The sequence below is a fragment of the Vitis riparia genome, chromosome 8 (genome assembly GCF_004353265.1).
Source record: "Vitis riparia cultivar Riparia Gloire de Montpellier isolate 1030 chromosome 8, EGFV_Vit.rip_1.0, whole genome shotgun sequence".
NCBI classification, from domain to species: Eukaryota; Viridiplantae; Streptophyta; class Magnoliopsida; order Vitales; family Vitaceae; genus Vitis; species Vitis riparia.
The window spans coordinates 22,611,402-22,628,505 of record NC_048438.1 but is presented as its reverse complement, the minus strand read 5'-3'; the positions used below and the strand labels follow the sequence as shown (position 1 = coordinate 22,628,505).

Below are 17,104 nucleotides of genomic sequence, written 5' to 3'. Positions count from 1 at the left end.
AGGAAAACAGAAGATTTTAAACTCAACGAGTTAAACGGGCCATAAAACGGCGGAAAACCCTTTTTCCTTGGTGTGTGAATGGATGAGTAGAGCTCGTGAAAACACCAGTCTCCGTTACTTCAAACCTAAGCAACCAACACGACACACGAACTCAACCGTATCCGATCCTCCTCAAACCCTAGTTGTCGTGGCCGATTCCATTATTCGCTTGTATCGTCGGAGAAGTCGAAGTCCTTCGCCGGCCGGCAATTACGCAACCCTTGGCCAGTAATGTCGCCGGCGGCGTTCGTTTTGTGATGCCCGGTTACATTTTTTCGTTCTACAAACCCTAGTACTAGACCTAACTCGTGGATTTTTTCTGTTACAGGTTTTGATTTCGCGCGTTTGTTGGAAATGCAAGAGAGTTCGAGGATGGGCTGTGATAATGGGAGTGAGGGAGGTATCGGGAGTGCATTTGCTTCGCCGGCAGTGTCTCGGGGTGCTGTGGAGAAGGCGGGAATGGGGAGGTCGAGGCCGAGGCTTGTGAAGGTAAGGAAACCGTTGAATTCTCATAATGGGGGGTTGGGGCCAGGGTCGGTGTCAGGGTCGAATCCGATCGATTCGGGCTTTAATCCATTTCATTCAGGTTTGGAGATCTCGGATAGGGTGAAGAAGAGTGTTAATACATCGAATGGGTTCAGTGATTTAATTGGTAATAACAAGTTTGAAAATGTCGGTTTTGGGTTTAGTGGGAAGGGGGGTGATTGGATGTCGAATTCTCATTTGAGCGAATTTGGTGGAAGCGTGGGAAAGTTGGGCTGTAAAAATTTTGTGAAGTTTGAGAATTTGGGGTTTGTATTTGGTGCTAATGAGTGTGATTCAGGGCGGAATATGGGTTCGGAAAAGAGAGGACTCGCTGAAAGTGTGGGACAAATGGGTGCTAATGACACAGGGAAGATGAACATGGAGTGTGGAGAAAATGTTGGGAAATTTGAGAATAAGGGTTTTGTGTTTGGTGGCAAGAGAGATTTGGGCTTGAATTTGAACCTGGGGCACGGAGAGTCTAATGAAAATTTTAAGAAACCAGGTTCGGATGATAAGGGAAAGACTAAGATTGAGCAAGAAGCAGGGTTGAGAAAGTTTGGTAATGTAGATTTTGTGTTTGGTGCTCACCATAGTGGTTTGGCATCAAATTCAGATTCAGAAAAGAGAGGAAATATGGAAACCTTGAATTTAGATGATATTAGCAAAATGAAAATGCCGACTGAAGTAGAGTGTGGGAAGTATGCTGAGGTGGGTTTTGTGTTTGGTGCAAATAGGTGTGATATGGCAAAAAATTCAAATTCTGAGAATGCAGAATTCAGTGAAAATGGGGGAAAATTAGTTCCTGATGAGACCACTACAAAAATAAAGAGTGATCAATCAGAGCATGGGAAGTATGATAATTTGGGATTTGTGCATAGTGGTTCTGCCTCAAATTCAAACGTGGAAAAGAAGTCCACGGAGAATTCAGGAACAGAAATTTCTGATAACCTGGAGAGAATGAATGTTCAGATTGAAACAGATTTTATGAACATGAAGGCTACTACTGTTAACCTTGACAGCATTGTAAATGGGAATTTGAATTTGGATGGGGATTACAAGAATGGTGTCTTTATATTTGGAAGTAGAAGTAAGAAGAGTGCAGCTTTTGATCAAAACACCGCAATTAATGGTGACTTCAATTTTGCATTTGGAAGTCGTAGCAATACAGCTGCTTCTGGGACCATTCCGGTATTCAAACTCCCAGATGAGTTGAAGAAATTGAACATTAATGATTTTAAGGATGTTGATGGTGCTGATAAGACTAGAGATTCTAATGTATGCTCATCTGCTAATGCTGAGAAAACTTTTGTCTTTGGGAATAGTAAACAATCTTTTGGTTTTCCCACTGAAAGAGCAGCAACTACCTCTCATGATTGGATCAGGAATGCAAAAATGGATGCGCATGGGAGTGATGATACGGTTGGAAAGACCAATGGAACTGATGTCAAAACTAGTGATGATGAGAACTTTGTATTTGGAAGTAGTGAAAACACTGTCAGTTCTTCTGGTGGTGACAAAAGCAGGAATCCAAACACTGGAAGTGGGTTGGGAGATTCTAATGAACAAGCAAATCTATGGTCTTCTTCTTTTGGAAATTTTGGGAATGAGAAGCAATCAGTAAATATAGATGATATGAGGTTTGTAGATCCTCCTGCTGCTGCTGCTGTCTCTAGCTCATCATCGCTCAAGAGTTCTGAAGTTAGCCACATTCTTCAAGGTCATGCAAAGACTGATATCAAACTGAATGGAGCTGCTGCACCATCTTCATTCTCACCTATTGGCCTTGGTTTCCAACCATGTAATAGTGTTTCCAAGGCATCTTCTACAAACAAGTTTGATTTTGTATTTCCACCAGATGGGGAGCCATTTACAGACTTCCAAACACCAAAATGGGATGCTTCTTGTTCTTTTACTGCAGAACTGCTTCCTGGGCTAAACAAAAAATTGGAATTCAGTGCCAAGAGTAGATCAGTCAAAGACAAAGGGTCAAAAAAAACTAGGGGAAGGCATCCTGTTGTGGCTAAGCCATGCCTGCAGACAGATTTTGTGCAAAAGGAAAACAGTTCCCAAGAAAACCCAGATTCCCCTGGGCTTTATTCACCCATGGATTTTTCTCCGTATCTAGAAACTGTTGCAACTGATCCATGTTCAAGAGAAACTTCTTTGATATCAAATGATTCCTCCCAGCAGGAAAGTAATTGTGCACCCTCTTCTGCACATTCAATATCTCCTAATGATGCAAAAGCTGATCTGGCTGCGTCAAGGGAAGGTTTGGATATCAAGGAAGGTCAAGAAATATGTAGAGAACCAAATGAACAAAGTTCTGAATACCATATTGAAATGGGTATTGATGAGCTAAACTATGGTGCTAGAGCTGAATGCTACCATCCTGAAACCAACCAGGAATGCAGTAGCAGTGGTGCTGGTGTTGCCGGTGTTGCTTCAGTAGAAGCTGGAGCTGGTTTCGGCTCAAACATGGAGAAACAAGAAAGCAATAATAGAGTCCAATATTGTTTTGCTTCAGGTTTTGAAGATATGAGTGAGAAAAAATTTACCTTTTCTGCATTATCTTCTGCACACTGTAGTATATCGGCAAAGCGTCAATCCAGAAAGAAAAATAGGACGAAAGTTGGTCGTAATTCATTTGTTATCACTCCAAGTCCAGATGTCAACCTTGGATCTTCTCCTGTCCAATTTTTCCCTCTTTCTAGCACTCCATCATCTGTTGGCATAGTGGAGGATAAGAAAGGAAATATATCTATTTCTCAAAACAAATGGGAGAATAGATCTGAACAAGATGAAGAACAGGTGAAACAGAGGTCAACCACAGTTTCTGCTGCACTTCAGGAAGCATGCGAAAAGTGGCGACTCAGGTACTTCTAGCTTCATGATAACTAATCAGCTATATATACCCAAAAAATCTTTGAATACTTTGTTTTCAGTAGGTTTCAGGTTGATAATTGGCTCCAGTTATATCATTTTGGAGAATATGAATTTGTTGTTCATGCTTGAAAGGGTTGATATGTATCAGGGGAAACAAAGCTTATAAAAATGGGGATCTATCTAAAGCTGAGGATTTCTACACACAGGGGGTGGACTCTGTCCCTCCTAGTGAGATATCTGGATGCTGTCTCAAGCCACTTGTGCTGTGCTATAGCAACCGCGCAGCAACACGGATATCTCTTGGAAAGATAAGGCAAGCCATTGCAGATTGCATGATGGCAGCTGTGCTAGATCCCAACTTTCTCAAGGTTCAGATGAGGGCTGGAAAGTAAGGCCTCTGTTTGTACTATCTCTGATTTTGAGTGGACAATTATTTAACTGTCTGGATTATGCAACAAAATTCAAGTTTGATTCACTCTTCTTTTAACTTGTTTCCAAATGGATAGGTGTTAAGCAAGCTGTTTTTCCCACCAAAATGATTAAATTTTTTATTTTTTTTTAAGTCATTTTTTCATGGGCATTAAATATCTACAAGTTTGGGTCATATGCTTCTATCGGGTTATCATCTGGATTTTGTTATGTTGGCCAAACAGTTGTATTTCTTTAACCTTATATAAATGAAACAAGCAAATGAAGGAAACTTTACCATGAAGACACATGAGGTTCTAACAATGTGGTATCTTGTTGTTGGGGTCATATTCGACAGCATAAACATCAACACAAATTTTCCCATTCAAAAAGAAAGAAAGAAAGAAAAGAAAAGAAAAGAAAAGAACACATTGACATAGAAAAGTTCAGCTATGTCAATTGTTCTTCTAAATTTGTGTGGAGGGATGGGTACCACCATATGGGAAGGGATTGGAAATTCTATGAAGTGTTTAAAGGCATCCCAGACAATTGAAGGGGTGTGAGGCAATTGCTCTAATGATGAAAATAACACAATTTTTTCCTCATCAGCTTTATCCAAACAAGAAGAGCTGTTGCTGGCAGTTTGCATTCAAGAATGGTCATTAGTTGGGGCTGGATGTAAGGTATCATGATATATTGTAGCTTTGATTCTGGGTGACATGATGCCACCCAGTCATTGCCAATTTTTCAGTTGGGACAAATGAGGTTGAGTGAAGTGTGGGGAATATGACATGACCATTGGCAAGGGATCTTCTTTGTAATGATGAAATCTTTTTGCACTTCTTGTCAGCAATTGAGATATTGCACGAGGCTGTTATGTTGCCACTCATTGAAATGAAACCCATATTAATGATGGTGGATGAGGAGTCTAGGGCTACTAGTGGGGACTATGGTATTATATATTTTTGGGTTATGGAAAGAACAATGGAGCTAAAAACTTGGCTTATATTTGTATTTTTCCTTTTCTTCAATAGTATCTTGTGGCTATTTTATTGTTTACTTATCCAAAAAAAAAAAAAATTATCCCCACTAAAGAACCAACTTGCATCTTAAGTTCTCATTCTTTGGAGGATTTCTTGTTCTTCCTTGTACCTTTCACTTAAATTAAGGCAGTTTTGGTTTCTCAGAAAAAAAAAAGGGGAAAATAAAAATCAAATTGCCATTGTCTATCCTTTATATATGTTAATGTTGGATATTCTTCTAATCGGCTGCACAGTTCACTTTTGATATTGTTGCTATGAAAAGAACTGTTTATCCTCTAAATCATATGTTTTCTTTTCAGTTGTCATCTTGTGCTGGGGGAAGTTGAAGATGCACTACAATATTTCAGCAAGTGTTTAGAATCAGGGAGAATCGTGTGTTTGGATCGTAGGCTCATGATAGAGGCTTCTGATAACCTACTAAAGGCTCAGGTACTGTGATTGATTTTTGCTACACTTGTGGTGTTGATGCTATCATTATTTTCTAGGTTTTATAGGTTCTTCAAGATACTGTCTTTATTGACTACATATCAGCTAGTATTGTAACACTCCCAGCCATGTAGACAAGTTGGTGCATAGTTTTTAATCCTTTCTAGATTGTTGCTAATTTTTACGAATCAACTTCCTTCGAAATCTTTTGTGAAGAAAACCTCTGCTTTTGACTTAAAGTCTGATTATTTTCTTACTCATCTAAATATTCTATGTAAGTAATAATCGACTTCAATGTTCTTTCTCTATTGTGAAGCAAAAATTTCTAGCATTATGCTTTTCTATATAATTGTTGTCGAATGCTTTTAGAGTATTTAGTGAGATTTCCCCTAACATGTAGATTAGAATAACAAGCATTTGCCTATACTTTGGTACTCCTGCTTCTTGTTGCCTAGCCACTTTTAGCCCTTTTCTTTTCATGTCATAGGATTGCTCAGCAAAAATGGGAAATGTCCAGACTAGATTTACAATCTGACTGATCATATGCCCAATTTGCATTAGAAAATCCCAACCCTCAAGATTCCTTGAATTTTCAAAGTAAGAAATTTCCTGGGAACACCCTTTAAATGTCTTAAGAGTCAAAATACAACTTGGCTTCCTAGTGAGATTGCATGGAGAGTCTTAACGGGTATGCCAAAGTTAGATGTACCTAGTTTGTTCACAGGTTTCTAATGTCTATATTTATCCAGGTGGCTAATAATTCATTCTGTTCTACATTAAAGTGATGCTTTGATTTCTTGGAGAATATGTTGGTTGTGTGGCTCATAGGTTAGTAACATCCCTCATTGGTGACTGCAAGAGACAAATACCCTTTGTCTGGCTGCTTCTATTGCTAGAAGATATCACAGTCAGACAAGATCTTTTATGTTGAAGTACTCACTCAAATGAACCTTCAAATTCACCGTTGTCACTCTAATGGCTTCAAGTGAACATAAGAAGGTAGAAAGTCAACACTTTAATGTCATAATAGCACTCAAGTGGAGGCTTATCTTGATGGAGTCCTCTTCAGCTCATGCATCAATCACATAACACTAGATTTAGTCCATAAATAACATCCCTAGATCCTACATCCTAAACTTGCACACCTGATATGGCCCCTTGAGGAATGTGCCCAATAAGTTGCTTCATAAAGGAGAGTGATTTTATGGATATGCATTTATGCTTCTTCTGTAGATTTACTTACCGTTTCTTATTTTCAATAATCCATTTTTTATAGGCAAACCTTTCATAATCTAATTTTATTGTTTCTATTGTATGATTCTTGTTTGGATACAATGCATTTTTGTGAATGTTCTTCTTTGTTCCTCTATGAGTACTTTGTATTTTGACAATGCATTGACTGATTGACTGGCTTTCCTTACTAGCAGAAAGTAGCTGAGTGTATGAAACGATCTGCTGAACTTTTAAAACAGAGGACAACTGATGCAGCTGTTACTGCTTTAGAAAAAATTGCTGAGGGCTTGTCAATAAGTTCGTATTCAGAAAAGTTGCTTGAAATGAAAGCAGAGGCTCTCTTTATGGTCTGTATGATTTCAATGTATTACTTCACTCAATTTTTTTCCCTGTCTCTCTATTAGTTATTGACTCATTTTAAAGTATTGAAAGTCAAGTTGCCATTCATGTAACTGGCTAGAATTTTGGTCTTAATGTCGGCTATTTCTTGGCGGTATCTCACAGTTGCGGAAGTATGAAGAGGTGATTCAGCTATGTGAGCAGACTCTTGGTTTTGCTGAGAAGAATTTTGCTTTGGCTGGCAATGATGAACAACTGGAAAATACGAATGGTTTTAAATGCAAAAGGAGATCATTTGTAAGGTTATGGAGGTCGCGCCTGATATCTAAGTCTTACTTCCATATGGGAAGGCTCGAGGTTGCTCTAGATTTACTTGAGAAGCAAGAGTAAGTGGTATTTCATATGGAAAAGTAATAGACAATTTTCATCCTACAGCATTAACTTTTGTATTTCCCTAGTCCCAAATCCAGTTATGAAATCACCTTACTGAGAGAGCTCTAATTTTATTGGTGTAGGTATGCAAGTGAGACTGTGGAATCATCAATTCCATTAGCTGCCACGATACGTGAACTTTTACAGATCAAGGCATGCCATCCATTTTTTAAAGTTTATTTTTCTACTTGAATGCTGATATCATGTTTTTTTTTTCTCTTTTTCTTTTTCTTTTTCTTTTTCTTTTTCTTCTGATCAGCAGAGGTCAAATCTATAAAAGTACCAAATAAAAGAGTGTATGAAAGCATACACAGTGTATACAAAGACACCAAAAGCTTATACAAAGTGGAGAGAGGCACAAAAAATAATACCCTCTCCCTATTTAGAGCTCAGCCAATCAATGAGGTCCACCATGGACATTGAGTGATCACTTATGTACACTCTAGCCCACCCCAAGAAATTATACCTAAAGAACTATTTGATTGCTTGAATGCTGGTAACATGTTGGTTAAGATTTCTTCTTGTTCTTTTAATGTAGAAGTCTTGCATTAACATTGCCATATAAATTGTTAAGCATTCATTCACGTTTCTTATGTAGTGAAACTGATAAAAGGAACCATATTGCTATCCCATGAAAATTGTAAGTATTTAGCACTAGCAGGATGCTAGCCTATCCGAAAAGAAAAAGGAAAACCAACAACAACTGGAGAGCTCATACTTTAACCTTGACCCTCGATCAAGGTCTGTGTTTAAATGCCAGAACCATACAGTAATGTGAGTTGATCAGTTGCTTTGTTGTGATTTGTGGTAGGAGTTTCAGAAGCTCAACAAGGAGGGATAAAAACTACTTGACTCAGCCTCATCTCTGTTTTAGTTTAAACTTTATTTTTCCAGCAATACTCACTGTCTGCTATTTATCTTTTTATTTAATTGCCTTCCATTCGGGGTAAATGGTTAAATGTAGAACTTGATGCAGACTGGGTATGGCTTTCTTCACATAGACCAAATGGTTTTCTCCTTGGTACCACTTATTTTAAATATATGTGATGAACATATTCCTTTCTGCTTCATTTTGTGTTACGTTTTTTTCCCCCATCATTTTAGTATTCATGTACTAGCAACCTGAAATTTTTTATGTCAAATTGTTATTCTTATTAGATATGTACTTTGTTTTGTCTTCCTATATATATATCATTCTTGCATTTTTACCATCTACAGAGAGCTGGAAATGAAGCATTTCAATCAGGAAGGTATACAGAAGCAGTAGAGCATTATACCTCTGCCTTGTCAATTAATGTTGAATCGCGTCCTTTTGCGGCAATTTGTCTGTGCAATCGTGCTGCTGCACATCAGGCTTTGGGCCAAATTGCTGATGCCATTGCAGATTGTAGTCTAGCCATAGCTCTTGATGGAAGTTACTCAAAGGTCTGCCTAAAGTGATTTGTGGCACATTACACATGTTTTCTCACTATTCTTTTTTTTTTTTTTTTTCCATTTCTTTTAATGGTGTGAATAGAGTGCATTAACTGCATCTTTTTGGGGAGAATGTTGCTGCAAGAAGTGGGCCTAACTAGTAACTAGTCACATAGGGCATAGACATCGAACCCTTAAATCCTTTGCAGTGTTATTTCAATATGTTTGTTTCTTGATAACTTTGGCTGCTTGGAATATTTGTTATGTTTAATTTTAGTGTAGTTTTGTTCTTGTGTGTATGTGGAGTGGTGTATTGACATGCTTTAATTAGTTTCACTTGTTATTGCGTATAGTTTTCAATTGGTTGATGTGATGTATCAAGGCTCTTTATTGGGTAGGCAAGCTTTCATGCAGAAAAGATGGAATTTCATTTTTTTTTTTTTTCAATTTGTTCATTTTCCTTCTGGAAAGTGAAAAGTTTCTGGTAGCAGCCTTAATAAACTATAATTAACCAGGTTTAGTGTGCATGGTTATTTTGTTATTGGGAGAGCATATACTGGTTACATGTATGCCCCTTTAACCCGTAAGGTTTGCCATCTAACACACACATTGAAAAACTTGCATACCAGGTGATTCCCATTTAATGGAATTGATCAATGCACCGTATTTATGTTTGTTTTATCTTATTTTGTTTCATTTTTTTATTTTTGTGTACAAGAAGATGATAATCTAGAAGTTAGATTGTAGAGGTCTTGTCAAACAGCATGTGGTGGAGTATGTTCTTTACCCTATAATACATCACTGAGTTCTGATGCTGGTTTTGGGTACAAGTATACATTCTAAATTCTTCTCGCTACCTTGTCTTTAGATACAGGATTCTAGTGCAAGCACACAGTCACATAATTTCTGAGTGACTAAGATTCAGTTTATCAAGAAGAAGCACTAATTGCGTACATATTCCTTTGTTGTAGCTAAAAAGAAAACATTTATTGTAAAACAAAGCAATAATAAACCTGAATGTATTCTGGTATCTAGTTGTCAAAAAGGTGATCTAAATATTCCTCCTATTTCTTATCCATTTTTTCACTTAGGCTTGGATTGTTGATTGTTTTTAAGATTGAAAAACATCAGAGTGGCTTTCTTTAGATGGAGTGCAGGAAAGGAAGTGTGATCATCTTTTGGATTTTCACTGTCTTTTGTTCTACCCAGAATGTGATATGAAGGAATAGAGCTCCATCAGGTTTATGATTAGGTAGATCTTTGAGAGAATTGGGAGGATTGTTCTCTACATGCCATCTTTGAAGGATGTCTTTCTAACTCATAATTAATTATACAACGACTATCATGAGGATATAAAGCTTTATCTATTACTTCCCAATCTTTTTTTCCAGATCATGCTGTGAAAGTGTTGCCAATTTTTGGATCTACTTCCTGAATGGTCACAACAGGAATTTCAACTTTTCTGTAGCCTTATAACCTTGAAATTTCAAAGTTTTCTCCCTTCTTGAAACCCACCTCCTTCTGTGGCATGATTTAATTGGTCCTTTGATTAGATGGGAAGTTGTTCAAATTCTTATTCCACCATTCTCTTATTGACTGGTAGAGAAGACCTATGAGCTCTGCATGAAGTCCAATGTAATGCTTCAGTATCTGCTTTAATTAAGGAGTTTAAATGAGTTTTATGTTGCTTTCAATTAGAGGGATGTTCTTTTCTAACACTTTGGATTGTGTTTAAGGGGTTAGTGAAGCTACCCGCCACTGCATAGTCTATTATCACAGTTTGCCCTCAATTTTGCTGCTCTCCAGGGCTTTCCAAACAACTCAAAAATGTTCCAGAACTTTAAAGAACACTTTGGAGCAACTTGGATATCCTTAGAGGAGCTCAAGTGTGAACAGATTGATGTGCTTATGTAATCACACATCAAGACCATACAGAAAGGGGAACCCCACCCCCCTCCAAATATGGCTTTTGGACAATAGGGGAATGCTATCCCAATTGCATAGCTCATGCCCATCTTTAGACCAAAGAAAGAGGAGAAGAAAATAAGCTTACTTCTTTAATAAACATTTGGTGTTGTATTTTTATTTTCCTTTTTCTTGTAGAGATTTCTCCCTTCACTATCATTGAACTTTGGATTTATTTCATCTCAATTGTTTCATAATGACAAAGGCAAGCTTGTGTAATTTGGATTGGCACTGTTCTGCAACAAGACATTTGGAGTAATCTGTTAAATCATACAGTCAAGTTGTAATGTGGGCATATTTTCCTCAATTATAGTTCATGGTCATTATTATGGTTTCATTTTATGCATGCGTTAGTTAACCCCCCTCACCCATGCAATACAGTTTGCTTTGTGCAGATCAAAGATTTTGTATGCATGCCTTCGTTGGATTTCTGTACCTGATTGATCCTTTTCTTATGCAGGCAGTTTCTAGAAGAGCCACCTTACATGAGAGGATCAGAGACTACAGACAAGCAGCTAGGGACCTCCAGAGACTTATACCTGTTCTTGAAAAGCAATCACATGAAAAGGTCAAACTATCTGGCACACCAGGTCGATCCAGTGGCAATGCAAAAGAGATTAAACAAGCTCATCGACGTTTGTCATCAATGGAAGAAAAAGCCAAAAATGGAATTCCATTGGATCTTTATCTCATTCTGTAAGTTCATCATTTAGTTGGAACCTTTAAGAACTCAATGTTTTTGGCTCTATCATGCATGGAAGAACAAAGATTTTACCAGGTGGTGTTTCAGAACATGGTTACAGAAAGCACATTTCTTAATGTCTTCTACAAATATCACATAATGCCCTGAAGTATTGAAACAAATGTTATTAGTCCCATAAATATAATTTAGTACATTTCCTAATGTTCCAGTGCTCCTTTGTCAACCAAATTGTACCTATACATTATATGAATACAGTGTTTACTCAAAACTCTCAAACATTTTGGTGGATGGTGGCATTTTGAGAATGATAAGCCTATGAAATTCCCTACTCTATCCACCTCTTTAAATGCCTTCTCTTTTAAGAAGGTTGATGCTAGAAGTAGCTATTCTGAGTTTGATAAACACATTCAATTGAGACATATACTAGTGTAATTCGCTGTCGATTGTGTGCAAGGATAGTTGGGTCTGCAACTTATTTTTATTGACATGAACTAACTGAATCAGTGAGTGTTACCTAGGTCAGTATACCAAAACACTGTTTAGATGGTACTTGCTTTTGTACCTACCTACAGATATGATGGAAATTCCATGTTGCCCATAGGATTGAAGGCTTTTGAGTCTCATTCAGCTTCCTGACACCATGTTTCTGCAAGCTTCTAATTCAGTATCTCAAATTTTATAATGCCAGGGGAATTAAACCATCTGAGACAGCAGCTGATATCAAGAAGGCATACCGGAAAGCTGCACTTAGACATCATCCAGACAAGGTTTAATCTTGGCTTATATGCTATTTGAGTCTATTTTCAATCTGACCTCCATATTTTCTACTCATTTTCATTAATATTTCTCTTGAGTTAGGCCGGTCAATTTCTAGCAAGAAGTGAGGGTGGAGATGATGGGCAACTTTGGAAGGAAATTGCTGAAGAAGTTCACAAGGATGCCGACAGGCTCTTTAAAATGATTGGAGAAGCATATGCAGTACTTTCAGATCCCACCAAGGTCTGTCACCTATTGATTAACAGACTGTTTCATTTTTCCCATTTACCTCCTTCATTTGGCTTCAATGTAGATTGAAGTCAGCCCAAGAGCTGGTTATAAAGTAATCTCTGACTCTGATTTAACATTTCTCGATCCACAAAGCCAACCCCAAATGATTTGGATGAAGCTTGTTGGTTCTATTTCTAGTTCTATCTCACTATAAAATAAATAGGGTGAATTTCTTTAATTTGACTAAAACATTTGCTATTGGAGTCCTAGCATCAACGGAATGTCTTTTAAAGCCTTAGATAGTCAGGATGCAGAAAGATTAAAGTTGTCATTCACGGAGGAGGTGTTCGGACTCTATTAGATTTGAATGGGGATAAAGCTCCAAGCTTAGATGGCTTTTCCATTGCCTTTTGACAATTCAGCTAGGACTTTGTGAAAAACAAAGTGATGGGGTTTGTTAGGGAATTCTATGACCAAGAAAATTTTTAATTCTAGACTACATTTGTAAAGGGAAGATGGATTTTTTATGCAGTACCTATAGCTAATGAGGCAATTGATTCTATGATGAAAAGCAGTTCCAATGGTGTAATTTTTAAATTTGACATGGAGAAGACATATGATCATGTTGATTGGGGTTTTTTTGCTGGCTATTCTTGGAAAGATGGGGGTTTGACCAAAAATGGATTGAATGGAGCAAGTGGTGAATATTAATAGTAAAGTTTTTTTTTCTAGTTAATGACATTTTCTTTGGTTTTTTTCAATGTTCTAAAGGTTGAAGACAAAGTCTACCTAAGGCTATCTGTTGTTTGTTGAGGACACCTTAATCTTTTGCAAAGCCACACAAAGTCAAATGACTCACTTAAGTCGATTGCTTATGTGATTTGAAGTTATTTTTGGGTTGAAAATAAACCTAGAGAAAAGTGAATTGATCCTAATAGGGAGAGTGGCTAATATAGAGGATTTGGCCCTTGAACTGGGATGTAGGATAAGGGAGCTTCCATATACTTACTTGGGACACCCATTATAGGCTCCTTTCAATGCAAAGACAGTTGGGATTGTGTAGAAGGGAGATTTCGCTGAAGATTAGGCTTACCCTGATTTGAATTACCTTGTCCAACTTACCTTTTTATTTTATGTCTTTGTTCAACATTCCCAGAAATGTAAAATTGAGGTTGAAGAAACTTCAAAGAGACTTCCTTTGGGGAGGCTGGGCTTTGGAGAAAAAAATACACTTAGTGAAATGCCCAATTGTCTACAGGGCCCAAAGAAAGGGAGGTTTGGGCAGTAGATGCCTTTCTTCGCTTGATAGGGCTTTCCTAGGAAAGTGGTGTTGAAGATTTGCAACGAAAGGAGAAGCTTTTTGGAAGAAGGTCATTTAGTGGAAGCATGGATAAGGGTTGTTCTTGCAAAGTGAGGAAAGATTATGGAGTTAGGATTTGGAAAAACATCAGAAAGGGATGAGATCAGGTCAACAATAAAGTATATTTCGAGGTAGGAAATAGTAGGAGGGTGAAGTTTTGGAATGATAGGTGGTGTGAGGAAGAACCCTTATGTATGTCTTACCCCTCCTTGTATGCTTTAGCATAATTGAAAGGGGTTTGGGTGACGGATGTCTGGGAAGATTTAGGTGAGGGTGGCTATTGGAATCCTTGTTTCTTTAGACACGGGATGATTTAGAGCTAGATAACATTAAAGTTTTTCTTTCTAAGTTGCAAGAAAGGTCCATGAGTTTTTCTTTCTAAGTTGCAAGAGAAGGGTAGAGTGGTTTGGATGAGTTTTCTTGGTGAAATCTTTATATTCCATCCTGGAGTCAAGGTGTACAATTCTTTTCTCAATTGATATCATTTGGAATTCTTGGGTCCCATCAAAAGTAAGTTTTTTTTGTTTGAAAAGCTAGTGAGTGAAGGTGTTGACTTCAAATTAACTTTAGAAGAGAGGGTGGTTGTTGGCAAATAGATGTCTTCTTTGCAAAAATGACGAGGAATCAATTGATCACCTCCTATTACATTGTGTCAAAGTACGTGAATTATTGTACCTGTTGTTCTCATTTTTCGGCATTGTATGGGCCCTTCTTTTTATGTTGGGAACTCTTTTAAGTTGGCATTTTTTTCTTTTTTTCCTTTTAAGAAAACTTATGAAGGTTTGGAGAGCCACTTCCTTGCATATTTTTTGGACAATTAGGAAATGAATCAAAGAGTGTTCAAAGTGAGGAACAACTGATTCAATTGCTAAAGTGCTCTTTCCTTAGAAGTCTAGCGTTCCAAGTTAGTATGTATATAGAAAAAGGCTCAATGCCTTTAATTGAGTTTGTAGATTAGGTGGAATCTAACTGAGGAAGGGAGTAGTTTTTTGAGTTCTTTCTCTATTTGGTAAATCCTTTGATAACTATGGTATACGTCCTGCATATCTTGATGTATGGTTTCTCTTTGAATTTTATAATATATTCTTGCTTATCAAAAAAACCAAAACATCTACCATTGGTACATGCAACTTACAAAGTAACTGGGCACTGGAATGGATAGGTTCCAACTTTAGATACACTTGCGATGGAAGCTTTATGATAATAGAATGATTTTGTAATTGTTAAATCATGTGATTGGGAGGGTGGAAAACATTTTAAATATATGAAGATTTAATCAATTAAACTATATGGGCCCGAAATCATAAGATGAATTGGCACTATAAAGTCTCTTCTATGATACCCATGTTGTGGCAATTCCTGCATCACTAAGTCTAAAATCCGGATGGAAGCCCTACCAAAATTGACGAATTTTTACTGCCTTAGGACAGTCTACATGAGTTTTGAAGTTGATTTACAGAATCCGTTCAAGGGTCCTCCTATTACTTAATGGCTATCACCTTGTCCTATCTGTGTTTTTTTTTCATTTGAGCTATGAACTGAATTTTCCATTTGACCTACTTTTCTGTTTTCAGCGCTCAGAGTATGATCTTGAAGAAGAAATAAGGAACTCTCGAAGGGAAACCAGCCTTAGTGGCACCTCAAGAAGTTCGTCAGATGCACAGAGTTATTCATTTGAGAGGAATACCAATGGGCGATACTGGCAGGAGACATGGAAAACATATGGGAACTCTTACTCTCGATGGTAGAAAGCATCTAGAAGAAAACAAATGCATTATTGAATTAACTGTGCGAGGTATCAAATTGATGAAGTCTTGGATCAGCTGATATACAACCAAATTTCATGATAGATAAATTGGATACGAGCGGGTTTGGACCAATTGGGTTATAAGCAGCTCCACTCAGACGGATACAATATGAAGTAATGGTGATTGCTGGCTTGTCTGAGAAAATAATTGCTTCTTGCGGGAATTGAAGATATTGAGCTCAAGAGATAAGAGTAAAAAGAATTTTTTGTGCGCGTGGGAGAGAGGTTTTGCTGGCGTGCGTATTACATGATTTACATCTAAAGAAAAGGAAGAAACAAAATAAAATGAAATAATCACCGAAACAAGAAAGAAAGAGAGAATTGTTGACACAATTTGTAATGTTATCTTTGTATTTGGTCCGAGTGATGTAGATACTATTTATGAAAGCAATAGATGTTCTTGTTCTTACACACGATGATAAGAGAGGGGATGCAGCAATTTTTATTTTTATTTTTTTTAAGAGGGGGATTTATCACCTATTGTACTTTGCACATCAGCATCATAAAAAACCGTCTTTGAATGTTGATGCATTTGACTTTGAGAATTTCAAGGATTTGGACCTTGAAGCAGATTCAAAGCCCATAGTAGACGACCTCATGCACAACGTTGTAGACTTGTGATTTCGAACTGTATTTGAATTATGGCTTTTATAAAATGCATTTTGGAGAAAGGGGTGCAGATGATGGGGAATACGAAAAAACTAGAAATATGTGGTTGGGTGAGCTTGGACTGGGAGTCAAACCAAAAGGGGTGGTTGGTGCCTGGAGATGACCATGTAGGCGCATCAAGCACACTCCCAATGGGTGGGTCAGACTTCAGAGGAGATGGGATAGTCCTTGAGCAATCAATCAGCATAAAGGAGATAGCCTTGATCCACCTCCCATTTCCAACTTCCAACAGTTTTAATATCCTCAGCACTAGCACTGGCACATATCCTAACGAGTGCCCCGACGCAGGCTTTACCCGTCTCGCGCCCAAGTTTGCCATTGCCAACTTCATCTAAGCTCAAAGTCAGTTCTTACTGCGATATTAAGATGGAATTCCAAGCTCAAGGTCAATTCTTACTTTGACATTAAGGTGGAATTCCAACATCCATCTTATGCTACCCCCTGCGTCAATACGGTGCAAACTCCTTCAACAGAGCATTGAGTTGTTGAGTTGAATGTATGTTTATTCTCTCTCAAAATCAAATCCGTACTAATGAAAAAATGTGAAAGATTTTAAAGAGACTTAAAAATGTCCACATATTTCTACATAAAATTAGATTGGAAGATAAGAAAAGAGTGTGAGGTATTTTAAAGAGTTACAAACGACTCTTATATATAACCTTGTCCATATATTTTATATAGGCTTTTCTAGAAAGTTCTAGATTACTATAGAACCTTTGGGTTTCCAAATAACTCTTTGAGTGCCTGTAAATAGGTGGCCTCATTTAGCTAATGAATCAAACAAGTTGAGAGCTTCTTACATTATAAAGCATTCTTGTGCATTACAAAAGCTTCTTTTCTTTTCAAGTATTGCCTTTGTTGCGAATCACGTA

General features: G+C 37.5%; 1 protein-coding gene across 4 annotated transcripts; it reads left to right on the top strand.

Moving 5' to 3' along the window:
• The first annotated feature begins 55 nt into the window (after positions 1-55).
• On the top strand, positions 56-16,024 carry LOC117920468. Of its 4 annotated transcripts, none has more exons than XM_034838017.1 (12): positions 59-267; positions 368-3,437; positions 3,596-3,835; positions 5,198-5,327; positions 6,752-6,904; positions 7,062-7,282; positions 7,412-7,481; positions 8,547-8,753; positions 11,167-11,402; positions 12,098-12,176; positions 12,268-12,408; positions 15,331-16,024. In XM_034838017.1, exons 2-12 carry the CDS (start codon positions 394-396, stop codon positions 15,502-15,504), a joined length of 4,695 nt encoding a protein of 1,564 aa, XP_034693908.1. In that variant the 5' UTR covers positions 59-267; positions 368-393; the 3' UTR covers positions 15,505-16,024. The 4 variants fall into 4 exon arrangements, with proteins under 4 accessions (XP_034693911.1, XP_034693908.1, XP_034693909.1 ...); XM_034838018.1 differs by having other exon boundaries at positions 59-284; XM_034838021.1 differs by having other exon boundaries at positions 59-528; positions 626-3,437.
• The last annotated feature ends 1,080 nt before the right edge of the window (positions 16,025-17,104 follow it).